Source organism: Triticum urartu, chromosome 1A (genome assembly GCF_056163025.1).
Source record: "Triticum urartu cultivar PI428250 chromosome 1A, HENAU_Tu73, whole genome shotgun sequence".
NCBI classification, from domain to species: Eukaryota; Viridiplantae; Streptophyta; class Magnoliopsida; order Poales; family Poaceae; genus Triticum; species Triticum urartu.
The window spans coordinates 584194221-584206738 of NC_141873.1; the positions used below are offsets into that span (position 1 = coordinate 584194221).

The window sequence follows — 12518 nt, forward strand, 5'->3', positions numbered from 1 at the left end:
ATTTACTGTGGCAATGACAGGTCATGCAGAGGGTAAGGGGTTCAACTACCGCAACAAGTAACAGATGAATCGTTGTTGTCCTAATGCAGTAAAAGAGAGCAGGAGCGATAGAGTGGGGTTGTATCAGAATGAACAAGGAGGTTTTGCTTGCCTGGCACTTCTGAAGATATCATTGGGTCTTCATCAGTGTCAACGATCACAGCGTCGGTACAACGTCTATCGAGAGGGGACAACTACCGGCAACAGAGAAGGAACACAATCAATGCAATGCACAACATGATGCATGACAACGACATGGCAATATGTTGTTGATTGAGCTAATGCAACTAGCAACACAATTAAATGAAGTTGGTTTGAACCCAAAGTTCAAATTCAAACTCCACATGTGGTTATTTAAATACCATTCATTTTATTTGTCCTAAATAGTGGCCTTAAGTTGTTCTAACATGCATGAAAATGATACAGATGGATTCCTTGAATTTTTTTGATAATTTTTTATATATAATTTATTTCATTTGGAGTTACGGTTGAATTTCTATGATTTTTAGAAGTTTTGGGCATTTTCTGGAATTTTCTGAATTATTTTTAATCTAGAAATGACTTATGGCGTCAGCACTACGTCACCGTGACGTCAGCAGGTCAACTGACCCGGTCCAGGTCAAACCTGACACATGGGACATGTGGGCCAGGTCAACGCCCACGTCAGCACAGTCAAACTGACGTGTGGGACCAGCTGGGTTAATAACTAATCTAAACAGAACATTAAGTTATACTAAACAGGCACTGGGCCCCACATGGCAGTGGCTCTTGGGAGTTTTAGCAGGGTCATTAGCACTAATTAAGCCAGCGCCACGTCAGCTCGCCGGAGCTTGGCCGGCGGCGACCAAATACGTGGCGGGATTTCGCCGGAGTTGCTCGGGTTTCTCGTGCGGGTCACCGTTTGGCGCACTGGGGACACCAAGAGGAAGCCCTCGCTCGGCCGCATCGAGCAGAGGCAGCAGCAGGGCGTAGGATGGCCGAAGCTCGCCGGAGCAGAGCTCGCGGCGGCGCCGGAGTTCGGGCGGGGAGGGAAAGAGGGCTACGGTTCATGGCAGGGCAAGGGAGTGCGTGCGTTAGGCTCCTGAGGACGCACTGAGCGCGGTGGTGCGCTCGAACGCGTGCTTGCACGGCCGTAGCCACGACGGCGACATGGCCGGCGGCGAGGAGCGCTCGGGCTCGAAGGGGGCGGTGGCTACGCGGCGTAATCGAGCACGGGAAGTAGAGGGCTAGGTAGAGGAGCTCACGGCGGATCCAGAGAGCTGGTCGGTGACCTTGGGGAAGCGCGGACGGCGGCGAACGACGGTGGCGATCTCCGGTGGCCGAGGTTGAAGAAGACGATGCCGAGGACGAAGCAGGGCTTCCCGGCTCGCTTGGCTCGGTGCAGAAGGCGTAGGCGACAGTGGCGGAGCTTCCACGCAACACGGGAAGGTGAGAGGGGGTCGGGGAGCGTGGTGGTTCACGGCGGCGCTTCCATGGTCGCGTCGGCCGTCACGGGAGAGAGCAAGGGAGAGGAGGGGAGAGTGAGCTGCGTGAGAGGGGAAGGACCAGGGGGCTCGGGCGTTTCCAAGCGCGTCAGATCGGAGTGGGGAGGAAGCAAGAGGTGGAAGCAAGAGGTGGCTTCGCCTCCTGTGCGTGCGCCACGCCGTCGTCCTCCTAGCAAAGGAAGGAGACGACTGGCGCCTGGCTCTGGTGGGCTGGGCCGTGCTAGGCCGTGTCAGGTGAGCGCCGGGTGAGCTCTTCTCTCTCTCTCTTTTCTAATTCTTTCTGTTTGGCATTTTCTGTAATTTGTTTTGATTTAGTTTTAGACACTAAATCATTTTTGTTGCTTCTGATAATTCTTGTAGGGACTAGTTGGATTATTCCAAAGCCCTTCACCAAAGATCAGAATTATTGGACATATATTAATTAATAAACAAATATATATCCAATGCAAATAGTTATTGATTTAATTCAAAGGCCCAAAATAAATATCTCTGAGATTCCAAAAATATTTTTTTAAGTTTTACCTCTTGCCAATATTTTCAGAGACTAAGAGGAACATTTTCTTGGACTTCTTTGAAAATATTTTAATGTTGATTATTTTTGAAGTGATTTATGAGGGTTTCAACTAACCTCAATTCAACTTTCAGAATTTAGACATGATGCATGATGCTCACTCAGGTAAATAGCTACAAGCAAATTCTAGGGTTGTGACATTCTTATCAAAAAATAATATTGAACTGGAACTATTTATCGTAGAAAAAAACTCGGTTTCTCAAAAAAACTTGTAGTACTTCTTATCGAAAAATAATGATGGTCTTTTTATAGGGGAAAAGACTGATTTTTTTTCTTCAGAATTGCCAACCCTTTATTGATCAATGTGGACGTTCATGGGAATGCAAGAGGGGTCATGCGGAGAAATTAGCCACAAATGGCGACCCTGACCAAGCAAAGAAGAGATAAACTCCAAAAATTGAAAGAAAGAAAAAGAAGCAAACAACGAGTCGCACACTGGGCCTGGTTTTGGGCCGGGCCTTACCATGGGCTCGGCCCGAGGGATCATCCGGCATCCACAACAAAACGATCCCCCAAATTACCGCATCAGACGGCACACCCACTCCAGTTATCCGAATCCCCGGCACCAGCAGCGAGTGAGCCACGCCGTCGTCCCATGGCGCTTGCGCTGCGCTGCCCCGCCGCCGCCTCGCCGTCGCCGGCCAGGGGCCCCTTCCCCAACGCCTCCTCCCACTCCCAGTCGGCTGCGAGGCCCGCGAGGAGGCCGGCGGGGGGCTGCAGGTGCCACTACTACCACGGCGACGGCCCCCCAAGGAGCTACGACCACATCCCCAAGCAGTTCCGCGAGGAGAACCTAAAGGATGGCCGTGAGCTCCCTCCCCCTTCTTCCCCCTCAAAGATTCATTAGAGCATCTTGCTAGCTGACTTATCATGTACTTAGTGGACTTATCCTGCCTGCCATGGCTTCAACCTCCGAGCAGCAGCTCACTCCTGTCAGCTGCTGAAATATACTCTAGGAGTAGTATTTAGTTATGTGATGTCCGTCTTAATTCTATTGGAACTCATCATAATCAGATTCAGACCTCCAATGGTATGCAACCATAAAACAGAACAAAAATATCATTTGTACAGGTTATGATTGTGAAGATAAGTTACTGGTTCGTAGATTCAGACAGTTCACTGCTGCATTTCACTGCCCAATTTCAATGCTCGCACTTGGGCACGAACCGGTCGGTACAACTGCAGAAAACCATGTATGTAAATAAGCAATGGGTTCAAAAAAACTTTTCCGGCATCGAAAAGGAGATTCTTCTCCTATCTGATATGAACTAGTACATAGGTCGTTGGTAAATCATTTTGAATATAGCTGATTTAACTTTGAGTAGGAGCCGAGGCTATTGACGCCAACGAGCTATGGATGGTCCAAATCTTTGTGAAAGTTCAGAAGTTTAGTACTACACAATACATTATCTTCACTTTGTCTTACCAAATGGTAGGGAAATATATATGCATATCGCAATTTTACTGCCTGGTGGTTATTAAGCAGTAGACGCTTTTTTCCGTAGGGGAGAAATGGTAGACGTTTGCAAGTTGACTATGCATAAGTGCCAGACATGCTATATCCATGTTACAACATCTTGCTTTGCTAGCTAGCTTATCATGTAACTAGCCTTTCTATCCATGGCTTCAAGCAGCAGCAGCATTCCTGTCTGTCAAAGTACAATACTAAGTTGAGTGATGTGTTTTCGTCTTAAAAGTGTTCCTCGGTTGCATTTCTGCTAGAACTCATCATAATCAGATCTCCTCTGGTATTTTTCTAAAATCGGACCTCCACTGCCCACTGGTATGCAACCATGAGAATAGAACAAAAATATATCTGTACAAACTATGATTGTTTGAAGTTAAGTTGCTGGGTTGTAGATTCAGGTAGTTTACTAGACTTCCTATCCGTCACCAAGCAGCATCAGCCATTCCTGTCAGCTGCTGTAATTTGCTCTAGGAGTAGCATGTAATTGTGTGGATAAACTGCACGCGTTTTGTCTTAAGAATCGTTCCTTTGTTGCATTTGTGATAGAACAATCCTAATCAGACCTTCACTGGTATGCAGCCATGAAACAGAACAAAATATTATCGCCACAGATTTTGATTGTTTGAAGTTAAGTTACTGGGTCATAGATTTATATAGTACTGCATTTAACTATGCAGTGGATTTATCCTGCCATGGCTTCAACCTTCAAGCAGCAGCTCATTCTTGTCAGCTGCTGAAATATACTTTAGGAGTAGTATTTAGTTTTGTGAATAAACTATGTGCTGTCCGTCTTAAGTTATGCTGGAACTCATAATAATCAGATTCAGAGCTCCAATGGTATGCAACCATGAAACAGAAAAAAAAATATCTGTACAGATTATGATTGCTTCAGGTTAAGTTACTGGTTCGTAGATTCAGTCAATTCACTGCTGCATTTCACTGCCCAATTTCAACGGCCACACATGGACATGAACCGGTCGGTTCAACTGCACAAAACCATGTATGTAAATAAGAAGTGGGTTCAAATAAACCTTTCTGTACAAGGGCGCCGAGAATGAGATACTTCTCCTAGCTGATATGAACTACCGTAGGTCTTTTGTAGACCAATTGGCGGTAACAGAATGTTGATAATGCAATTGCCCACACGCCCCTTGCAAAGTGTTAGCTTGTTGGATGCAACTGACTTAACTATGACTAGGAGTTGAGGCTATTGATCAGGGGCAATGCGTTATGGATGGTCTGTACATCCAAATGTTTGTGGAAGTTCAGAAGTTTACTACCGTGCAATATGTTATCTTCACTTTGTCTTACCAACTGGTAGGAAAATATATATCCATAGGGCAATTTTACTGCCTGGTGGTTGTTAAGAAGCAGTAGATGGTTTTTTCTAAAGAAAATCACAGGGGAGAAATGGTAGACGTTTGCAAGTTGACTATGCATAAGTGCCAGACATACTATTATGTCCATGCTTTATATTCCTAGGTGGTCTTGTCTCATCAAACGGTTGATATAAACTGTCCCCATATGACACATCTATGCATGCTTACAAACCGTAGCTGTAGCTTTTTCTGTTGAGGCGATAAGCAATTGTACCTTATCCCTAACGCTTACTGTACCAGTTATTTTGTGTGCGGCTTTAAGGCTTTTTTTAACCTTCTTGCAGTGATGGATAATTACAAGAATGTTCCTCAGTTCCTTTATGGCTTAAGCCCATCTCAGATGGAAATGTTTACAACTGACGACAACCCTTATAATCGGCAGTCAAAGAAAGTTACAGAGGTTGGTGAGATTATATAACTCTGCTCATTTTGTTATTATTGAAGTTTGTTCTATGGCACTGATACATTGAACATGACATGGTATCCCCCCCCCCCCCCCCCCCCCCTAAATGCAGGAAAGCGTTTCTGCTTTGAGGAGTTATGATGAATTCGGTATGTACTCCTTATCAGGCACACATGAGGGCCCTGCGAGTTACAGCATGGGTATGGGCATGCCCAGCATGAGCATGGGAAGAGCAGGGAAAGGATATAGAAGAATGAGAAGCTCAGCCCCAGATCTGCCATCATTGCTGTTGGACTCCCGAATTATATTTCTTGGAATGCCAGTAAGAGATCAACCTTCTGTCTTATTTCTTATGTGCAACACTGAATTTATAAGGTTTCAACTAGCAAAATGCTAACCTTGTGTTTTCCTTGTCTATTGCTAGATTGTTCCAGCTGTAACTGAGCTTATTGCTGCTCAGTTTCTGTGGCTAGACTATGATGACCGCACAAAGCCAATTTACTTGTATATAAACTCAACAGGAACCATGGTACGTAAGTACTTAGATGTTGATATTGGAAACAACATTTTTTTTCTAAATTGTTAACATGCAATTTTCCATTCTCTTTGACATTATTCGAGTATTGATACTCCTATTCTCTGTGCTGCAATAGGATGAAAATAACGAGCTGGTCGCATCTGAAACTGATGCCTATGCAATTGCTGATTTCATTAATGTAAGCCCTTATCTATTGTCACTCAGATTAACTGGAAACTCGACATACCTTTCTATCATGCCCATAATATTACACATAATTCGTCATATCTCGTGTTGATATTTGCATATGGGGTTGGATCCATGAACTATGTTTGCATTAATGATCCTCTGTTTTTATTATAGCCCCAGGGCATATTTACATTTTGGGACCAGGCAAGTAATTATTGTCCTTATGTTGCAAATTTTCTATATCATGATTTTCCAGAAGTTTCTGCACAAATGTGCATGTCGTTGCAGCATGCCAATCTATTCAGCCCTTGGGTTTTTTAGTTTATAGCGGTTTGAATATTCTGCATATTTGATTGTGTTCCTTCATATTTCCCCAAAATTGAAGCAAAGATCAATTGGCTGGAGTTGTTTCTGCTATCAGAGATGCTGGCTCTTACTTTGTTTCTTCTAGCTTTTGCTTGCACCTTTCATTGTAAGGACTCTTGAATTCACTTGTGTTTAGTGAACCATGAAACTGGATCTATAGTAGTTGGTTGCTTTTACCTCTCAGACTGCAGTAACACCTTATCACACTCCATTGATAACACGGGATGAAGGATTCCATTTCCATTGAAGCAATATGACTATCGGCATTGATATTTATTTATGCACAAAAAGAGTTTCAGCACTGGGAACGCCCTTTTCTTGCCTCCACCTTTGGTTGTAAGGGCTCTTCAATTCACTTGATTAGTGTTTAGCAAACCATGGATCTGCAGAAGATGGATGCTTGTATCCCTCAGTCTGTGCAGTTACATCTTAACATACTCCATTGATAAATCAAATGGAACGAAGCATTCCATTCCCTTTAAAGCGTTAGGACTATCCACGTTGATTTTCTTACATACACAAAAGAGTTCTGCCTGACTCCTATCATATTTTTCTTGGTTCTACAGCGAAGCAAAGCTAAGGTTTACACCATCAATCTTAGCATGGCATATGGTCAGGCTGCAATGCTTCTTTCCCTGGGGATGAAGGGTAAAAGAGGAGTGTTACCAAATTCGATAAGTATGTCTCTTTTCTTGGATTCCTGGGCCACACGGATATATAATTCTGACACGGTAGTCTGAAGTATCTCTTGATGCACATTGCTGAACTGCAGCTAAACTGCACCTGCCCAAGGTCCACAAATCCGGTGGAGCTGCCATTGATATGTGGATTAAGGTGAAACTCAACTCTCCTTTCCGATATGAGTACATCTGAGCCGCGACATGATACTGCCGTGTTGCACTATGCACTGAATATTTTGTTTTGTCCTCAGGCAAAAGAGCTGGAAACCAACACGGACTACTACCTGGAGCTCGTGTCCAAGGGAGTCGGTAAACCGAAGGAAGAGCTCGCGGAGTTCCTGAGAGGCCCGAGGTACTTCCGCGCGCAGGAGGCCATTGACTACGGGCTCGCGGACACGATCCTGCACTCGCTGGACGGCTCTTTCAAGCCGAAGGTACCACCTTTTAGCCCCTTGTCTTGTTCATCCATGTGTGATTTATAACATACCACGGGGGCTTTGCGCTGATGAACTGTTCGTCGTACATCAGGACCTGACGGCGCAGCTAGCCAAGGCGCAGGAGATGCGGCAGTCTGGGAAGCGCGCACCAGCTGGAGCTGGGCGATGGTCGACTCCGACCGCTCCCAGGTAGACTAGAAGGCAAAGATACGCTCAGGCGACTGTGCTGCCACAGGTTGTAGACTTAGAAGATATCCGCCTGTTGTCTGGGATAGATTGAAGCTGATGAAAACGTTGCACTCGCACTATACAGCACCCATATTTTGCCACCATCTTGTATTGTCTGGCATATTTCACTAGTGGAAACCCTGAATTTTTGTCAACTTTGGCTGTGGCAGATGTGATAGTGAACCCCGAATTTGGGAAAATCTTTTGAAGTTCGATATTATCAGTAAGTCTACAACCGTCATGCTCTATAATTCTATATAATATTTTTTTAAAACTTCTCTAATATTTATTTTAATGTTGATATTAAAAAAATGCTTGTTATTGGGGATCATCTATAATCTGCATTGGCAGTATTTTGAAGTTCAAGAAAATTGCTCTAATATTTATCTTAACGTCATGCTCATCATTAAAAACCCCATCTATATTATCTAAATGCTCACACTCATGTTGCAAATCTTTCGCATCAATAGGTTCTCTCCCCACTCTTTTGTTATTAGAAATAAAATGTTACAATGATCAATTAAAATACGTACTCTACATGAGTAGGAAAACAAACTCAGTAGTACAAAAAGATTATTTTAGATCCCTGAGAAAAACGAAGATTATTTGTATTCTAAATTAAATTCAGGTCCATCGCAATAAAAGGCTCTAAATTAAGGTTAGACTGTGCCGCCCAAAAAAGAAGCCTCGTCTCATATCCGGCCCGGTTGGATCTACGCGCACAAGCAGGCCGAATCTTCATGTCTGGTCCAAACCCAACTAAACATTGCCCGCTTCAGCGCATATTTTCAGTCAACTAGTTGACGAGCTAGAAGAAGAGCTATTCATGATGTAGGGTTTCTGTTGTGGAATTGTCATGGCAAATGTCCTAGTGTGAGGACTTAGTCATAAGGCCAGCGCATCTATATATGTGGTAGCTTGAGAGGGGTTGATCAGAATCGAGAGACACAACACACAAGACGAGGGTTTAGACAGCTTCGGGCCCCGGAAAACATCATCCGGTAATAGCCCTACATGCTGTTTGTGGCTAGGTCTCATTATGCTCATGAGGGAGTCGCCGGTAAGCCGGCTCTCCTCTAGTTACGTCTATCCCTAAAGATTATTGCTTCTTACTTGTCCCTCTTTGGGGAGCCCTGTCCCTCCTTATATATGTTGAAGGGGTGGGTTACATGTGGAGTCCTATTAGGATTAGGACTAGTCTACCTTCTAATACAAACTGGATACAAGTTTGGGTCTTAACTCCTCGCGCCTTTCCTCTTAAACCGGCCCATCATTAACATAAACCGGTCTTCTGGGCTTGGGCCTGGTCATCCGTCTGTCCCGCCCGCCGGGTTACCAGTGAGTCATAATATTCAGGCAGGTTGCTTGTAAACCGTCTGGTCAGGGCGGATCACCAGTGAATCGTCAAGTGTCAACCGGGTCTCAAGTAAATCGCCAAGTCCGGCCGGGTCATATTTCTGGCCCGGTCATACCGCGGGGTATATCCCCGACATTAGCCCCCAGTTTAATTTTGATTTATTCATGTTAAACTTATCTTGTAAAACAAACACAAGAACAACCTTGACAAGTCATACTCCGGGTTAAAAATTCTTGTAAACCGGCATCTGATCATCTTTAAGTCCTTGTCATTTCCTTCTTGATGCATGCCCATGAACTCATAGCAAATCTCCTTTAGTAGATACGTTCAATCTTTGTGAATGCAAAAAATCCAGATACTTTTCTTGAGAAATCTGGGTCAATAAGCCAGCTTCAGAGTCAATTTGCTGACATTGGTCTCTTGTAGAGAAATATTGTAAGAAATAATCCACTTGAACTGGCTTCCAAAGCGCCGGATTAAAAAATATTGGTCTTGAAATACTCATGTGACTTTCAGCCGGCTTGAAGATGTAAAACTTGCCGGTTTATTATTATCAAAATTGCCGGGTTATAAAACAGACGATGTCGGGTCATAATTGTTGTTGACACCGGGTCATGTAATTGATCTTATATCCATATTATCGGTAATATGGATATAAGATCAATTATATGACCCGGTGTCAACAACAATTATGACCTGGCATCATATTATTTTATGACCCGGTAATATGGATAGTACTACTTCGCTATACTATAGTCGCACAAGTCGATGTGGACGCCCTTCCCAGGGAGAACCCACTGATTCACTGGGAATTCTTTCTCCACATCCTTCCTGAGATGGAAGTTGACGACTTTGACCGACTTACACTCCCATTTGTTGTCAGGCGAGCTATCAACGAGGTGGCACGGTTGGATGTGTTCCGAGTCAGCGAAGTTGAAAGCGTCGACGCTGCCCTTGTCCAACACGGGACCATAGCCATCCACCAAACGCGTCACACCGAGAGTGCGGGTGGAATCACGGAACTCGAAGGCGACGAGCGCATCCGTGCCCCCGTCGGCCGTCGCGATCTCGAGATCGTAGTAGTACGCAGGATCCCCGCTGTTGGTACCAGCGCCAGCGAGGAAGAAGGCGGCGACGAGAAGGAGAATGGCGAGCTTCGCCATGGCGGTGTGGTGGCTACTTCTACCCTGCGTTTAGTAAGATAGTAGTACGTAGTATTCTCTCAAAAAAAAGATAGTAGTACGTAGTATGAAACCCAATAACAGTCGCGGTAAGGGCGATCTCTAGCCATGTCCACGTCGGATTTGCACAGTAACATGAAAAAAAAGGCGTGAACTTGTCAGTCGTTGAGATAAAAAACAAACGAGACGATTGGGAGCGGAAAAGCGCATCCAGCCCCACGCCCATGTATCACGCACCACTTGCTTCGTCCAGAAGAAAGAGGGCCTCGAGACCCCCGCTCCTTCCTGATGCACGCAACGTCTCATCCCCTTCCCAAAAATTTTGCTCCATCTGGCGATGCGCCCGCCGCTGCCCCCGTGCTGCTTTTCTCTCCTCTCCTTCAAGCGGATCGGCTGATGAGGCGCCGAGGTGGCGGAGCCGTGGAGGAACAAGATGTCGTTGATAAAGGCGGCGCTGGCCTTCTTCCCGTTGGAGCCGGCGTCGTACGAGATGGCAGCGGCCGAGGTCAGTGGCAGTTTGCTGCAGTCACACAAATCCCATCCCTTTGGTTTTCTCTGTTTTTCTTCCAATTTGGCTCTGCTTGTTCTGAGTCTCTTTCTGTGTTTCTCTTCTTCAGGGGGTGAAGGTGGTGGAATTTGAGGAGCAGCAAGCCAGGAGGTCTGACCCTCCCCTCAGCGACGGCTGGGTCAGGGTGGGGGCAGAAGCCCGTGGCGAGTTGGGCACCTGTAGGCGGAAGCAGCAGGGTTGGTGGAGGGGCGGATGCGGACGGGCGGCAGTTGAGGGAGGATGGCCGGCCGGAGCGATAGGAGCAGTTCAGGAATCCCATCGCATGAGGCTGCCCTGGTTTGTTTTTCTTTCGTTTGTTCCTGTCATCCTCGCCCCTTGTGCGGGAGAGACGAACGAGGAGGTCGAATAGTGCGTAGCGTCATCTCTATCGTCCTTATCCAATTACAAGCTCCTCTACCAGGTTGAGTTTGCTGACCGCCATGGGTCATGAGTGTGGCCACGATGAATCACATGAGCAAGTTCAACTTCTCCATGACTACATCCATCAGTTTTCCGGCTACTTTGCATTCTTCAGATATGCAGTTTTGTTTTATATCTGCACATCTCATCTTGGCATGAGTGTTTCCTAAAAAAAAATCACTGCTGCTGCCTTATCTTCAGTATATGGATTTCTGCAGGTTTCATTGGCCGATGGCTTTTTGGGATATGTATTGCTTGGTCGCATGCTCATCAATTGTTGTCAAAGTGACAACCCTCAACTGGATTTCTTATCTTTGTCGTATGTCAACAAATTAAATGATGCAGATGTAGATATATAAAAGGTACTAGCAAATTGACATGTCGACATGTGTCTCTTTCTTACTTCCACATTGATAAATCATGCCAACAGAACTAAAATTTCGACTGTCCCTCTCGTTCAATGCAACAATTTGAGTTCTAGCATACTAGATTGACACCCATTCATCATGCCATCAAGTTCCTAAGGCATTGTTCAGTATTCAGTAATATTAAAAATAGATCTTATATTATTTGTATCTCCTCGGAGATAATCATACCGTTTTAGTTTGATGTTTATTCGGTAAGCGAAGGTATATATCTGTTCACCCTTCTAAGGTGTAGAAGGAGATCATAATTTCGAATTGTCCAGGAGTGTTTGGCAGAAAATCTTCCATTGCTTAGTTATGGTACTGAACCTTGGTATGTCTTGGTTCTTCTTTAGGATTCACCTATATGAACGTGGTGAACATCATTGTTGAGAAGAAGACACATTTAAGCTATCAATTCTAGATCTCTATTTTTTAGGCTATGCAGCTGATACTTTTCTTACTTTGCTAGCTTTACTATTTGTATCTCCATGTTCAGGGCTGTGATGTATATTCTTTCTTTTTCCAATACACATGAGTGAGCATATTTAAGTACAGTGATGCTGAATGGGAGACATTTTTTCTTTCATTCTGTTTGCATGTTATGTACTATTTTTTCCCAATGAAATATGTCATCTTTTCTTCCTTATATTTGGCTTCAAACTGGTGCTGAACAGACCTGTGTCATAACCTCATATGTGATTAACTAACATATCCTTGGATGTCTTAGTAAGCTCAAGGACTGTGATTTTTACAGTGTCACAATGAAGGTTTCGCTAAAGGTAGCGGGTGTTTCTGAACCTGTAAGTTCATTTTGTTTTCTGTAGTTCTATGTATTCCGTCATCAT

At 44.7% G+C, this 12518-nt stretch overlaps 1 protein-coding gene across 1 annotated transcript; it reads left to right on the plus strand.

Moving 5' to 3' along the window:
• The first annotated feature begins 2628 nt into the window (after nt 1-2628).
• CLPR1 (CLP protease proteolytic subunit 1) lies at nt 2629-7988 on the plus strand. Its single transcript, XM_048696306.2, has 9 exons — nt 2629-2900; nt 5226-5341; nt 5457-5666; nt 5769-5873; nt 5998-6060; nt 6983-7094; nt 7189-7250; nt 7348-7530; nt 7625-7988. Exons 1-9 carry the CDS (start codon nt 2690-2692, stop codon nt 7724-7726), a joined length of 1164 nt encoding a protein of 387 aa, XP_048552263.1. The 5' UTR covers nt 2629-2689; the 3' UTR covers nt 7727-7988.
• Nucleotides 7989-12518: the final 4530 nt, after the last annotated feature.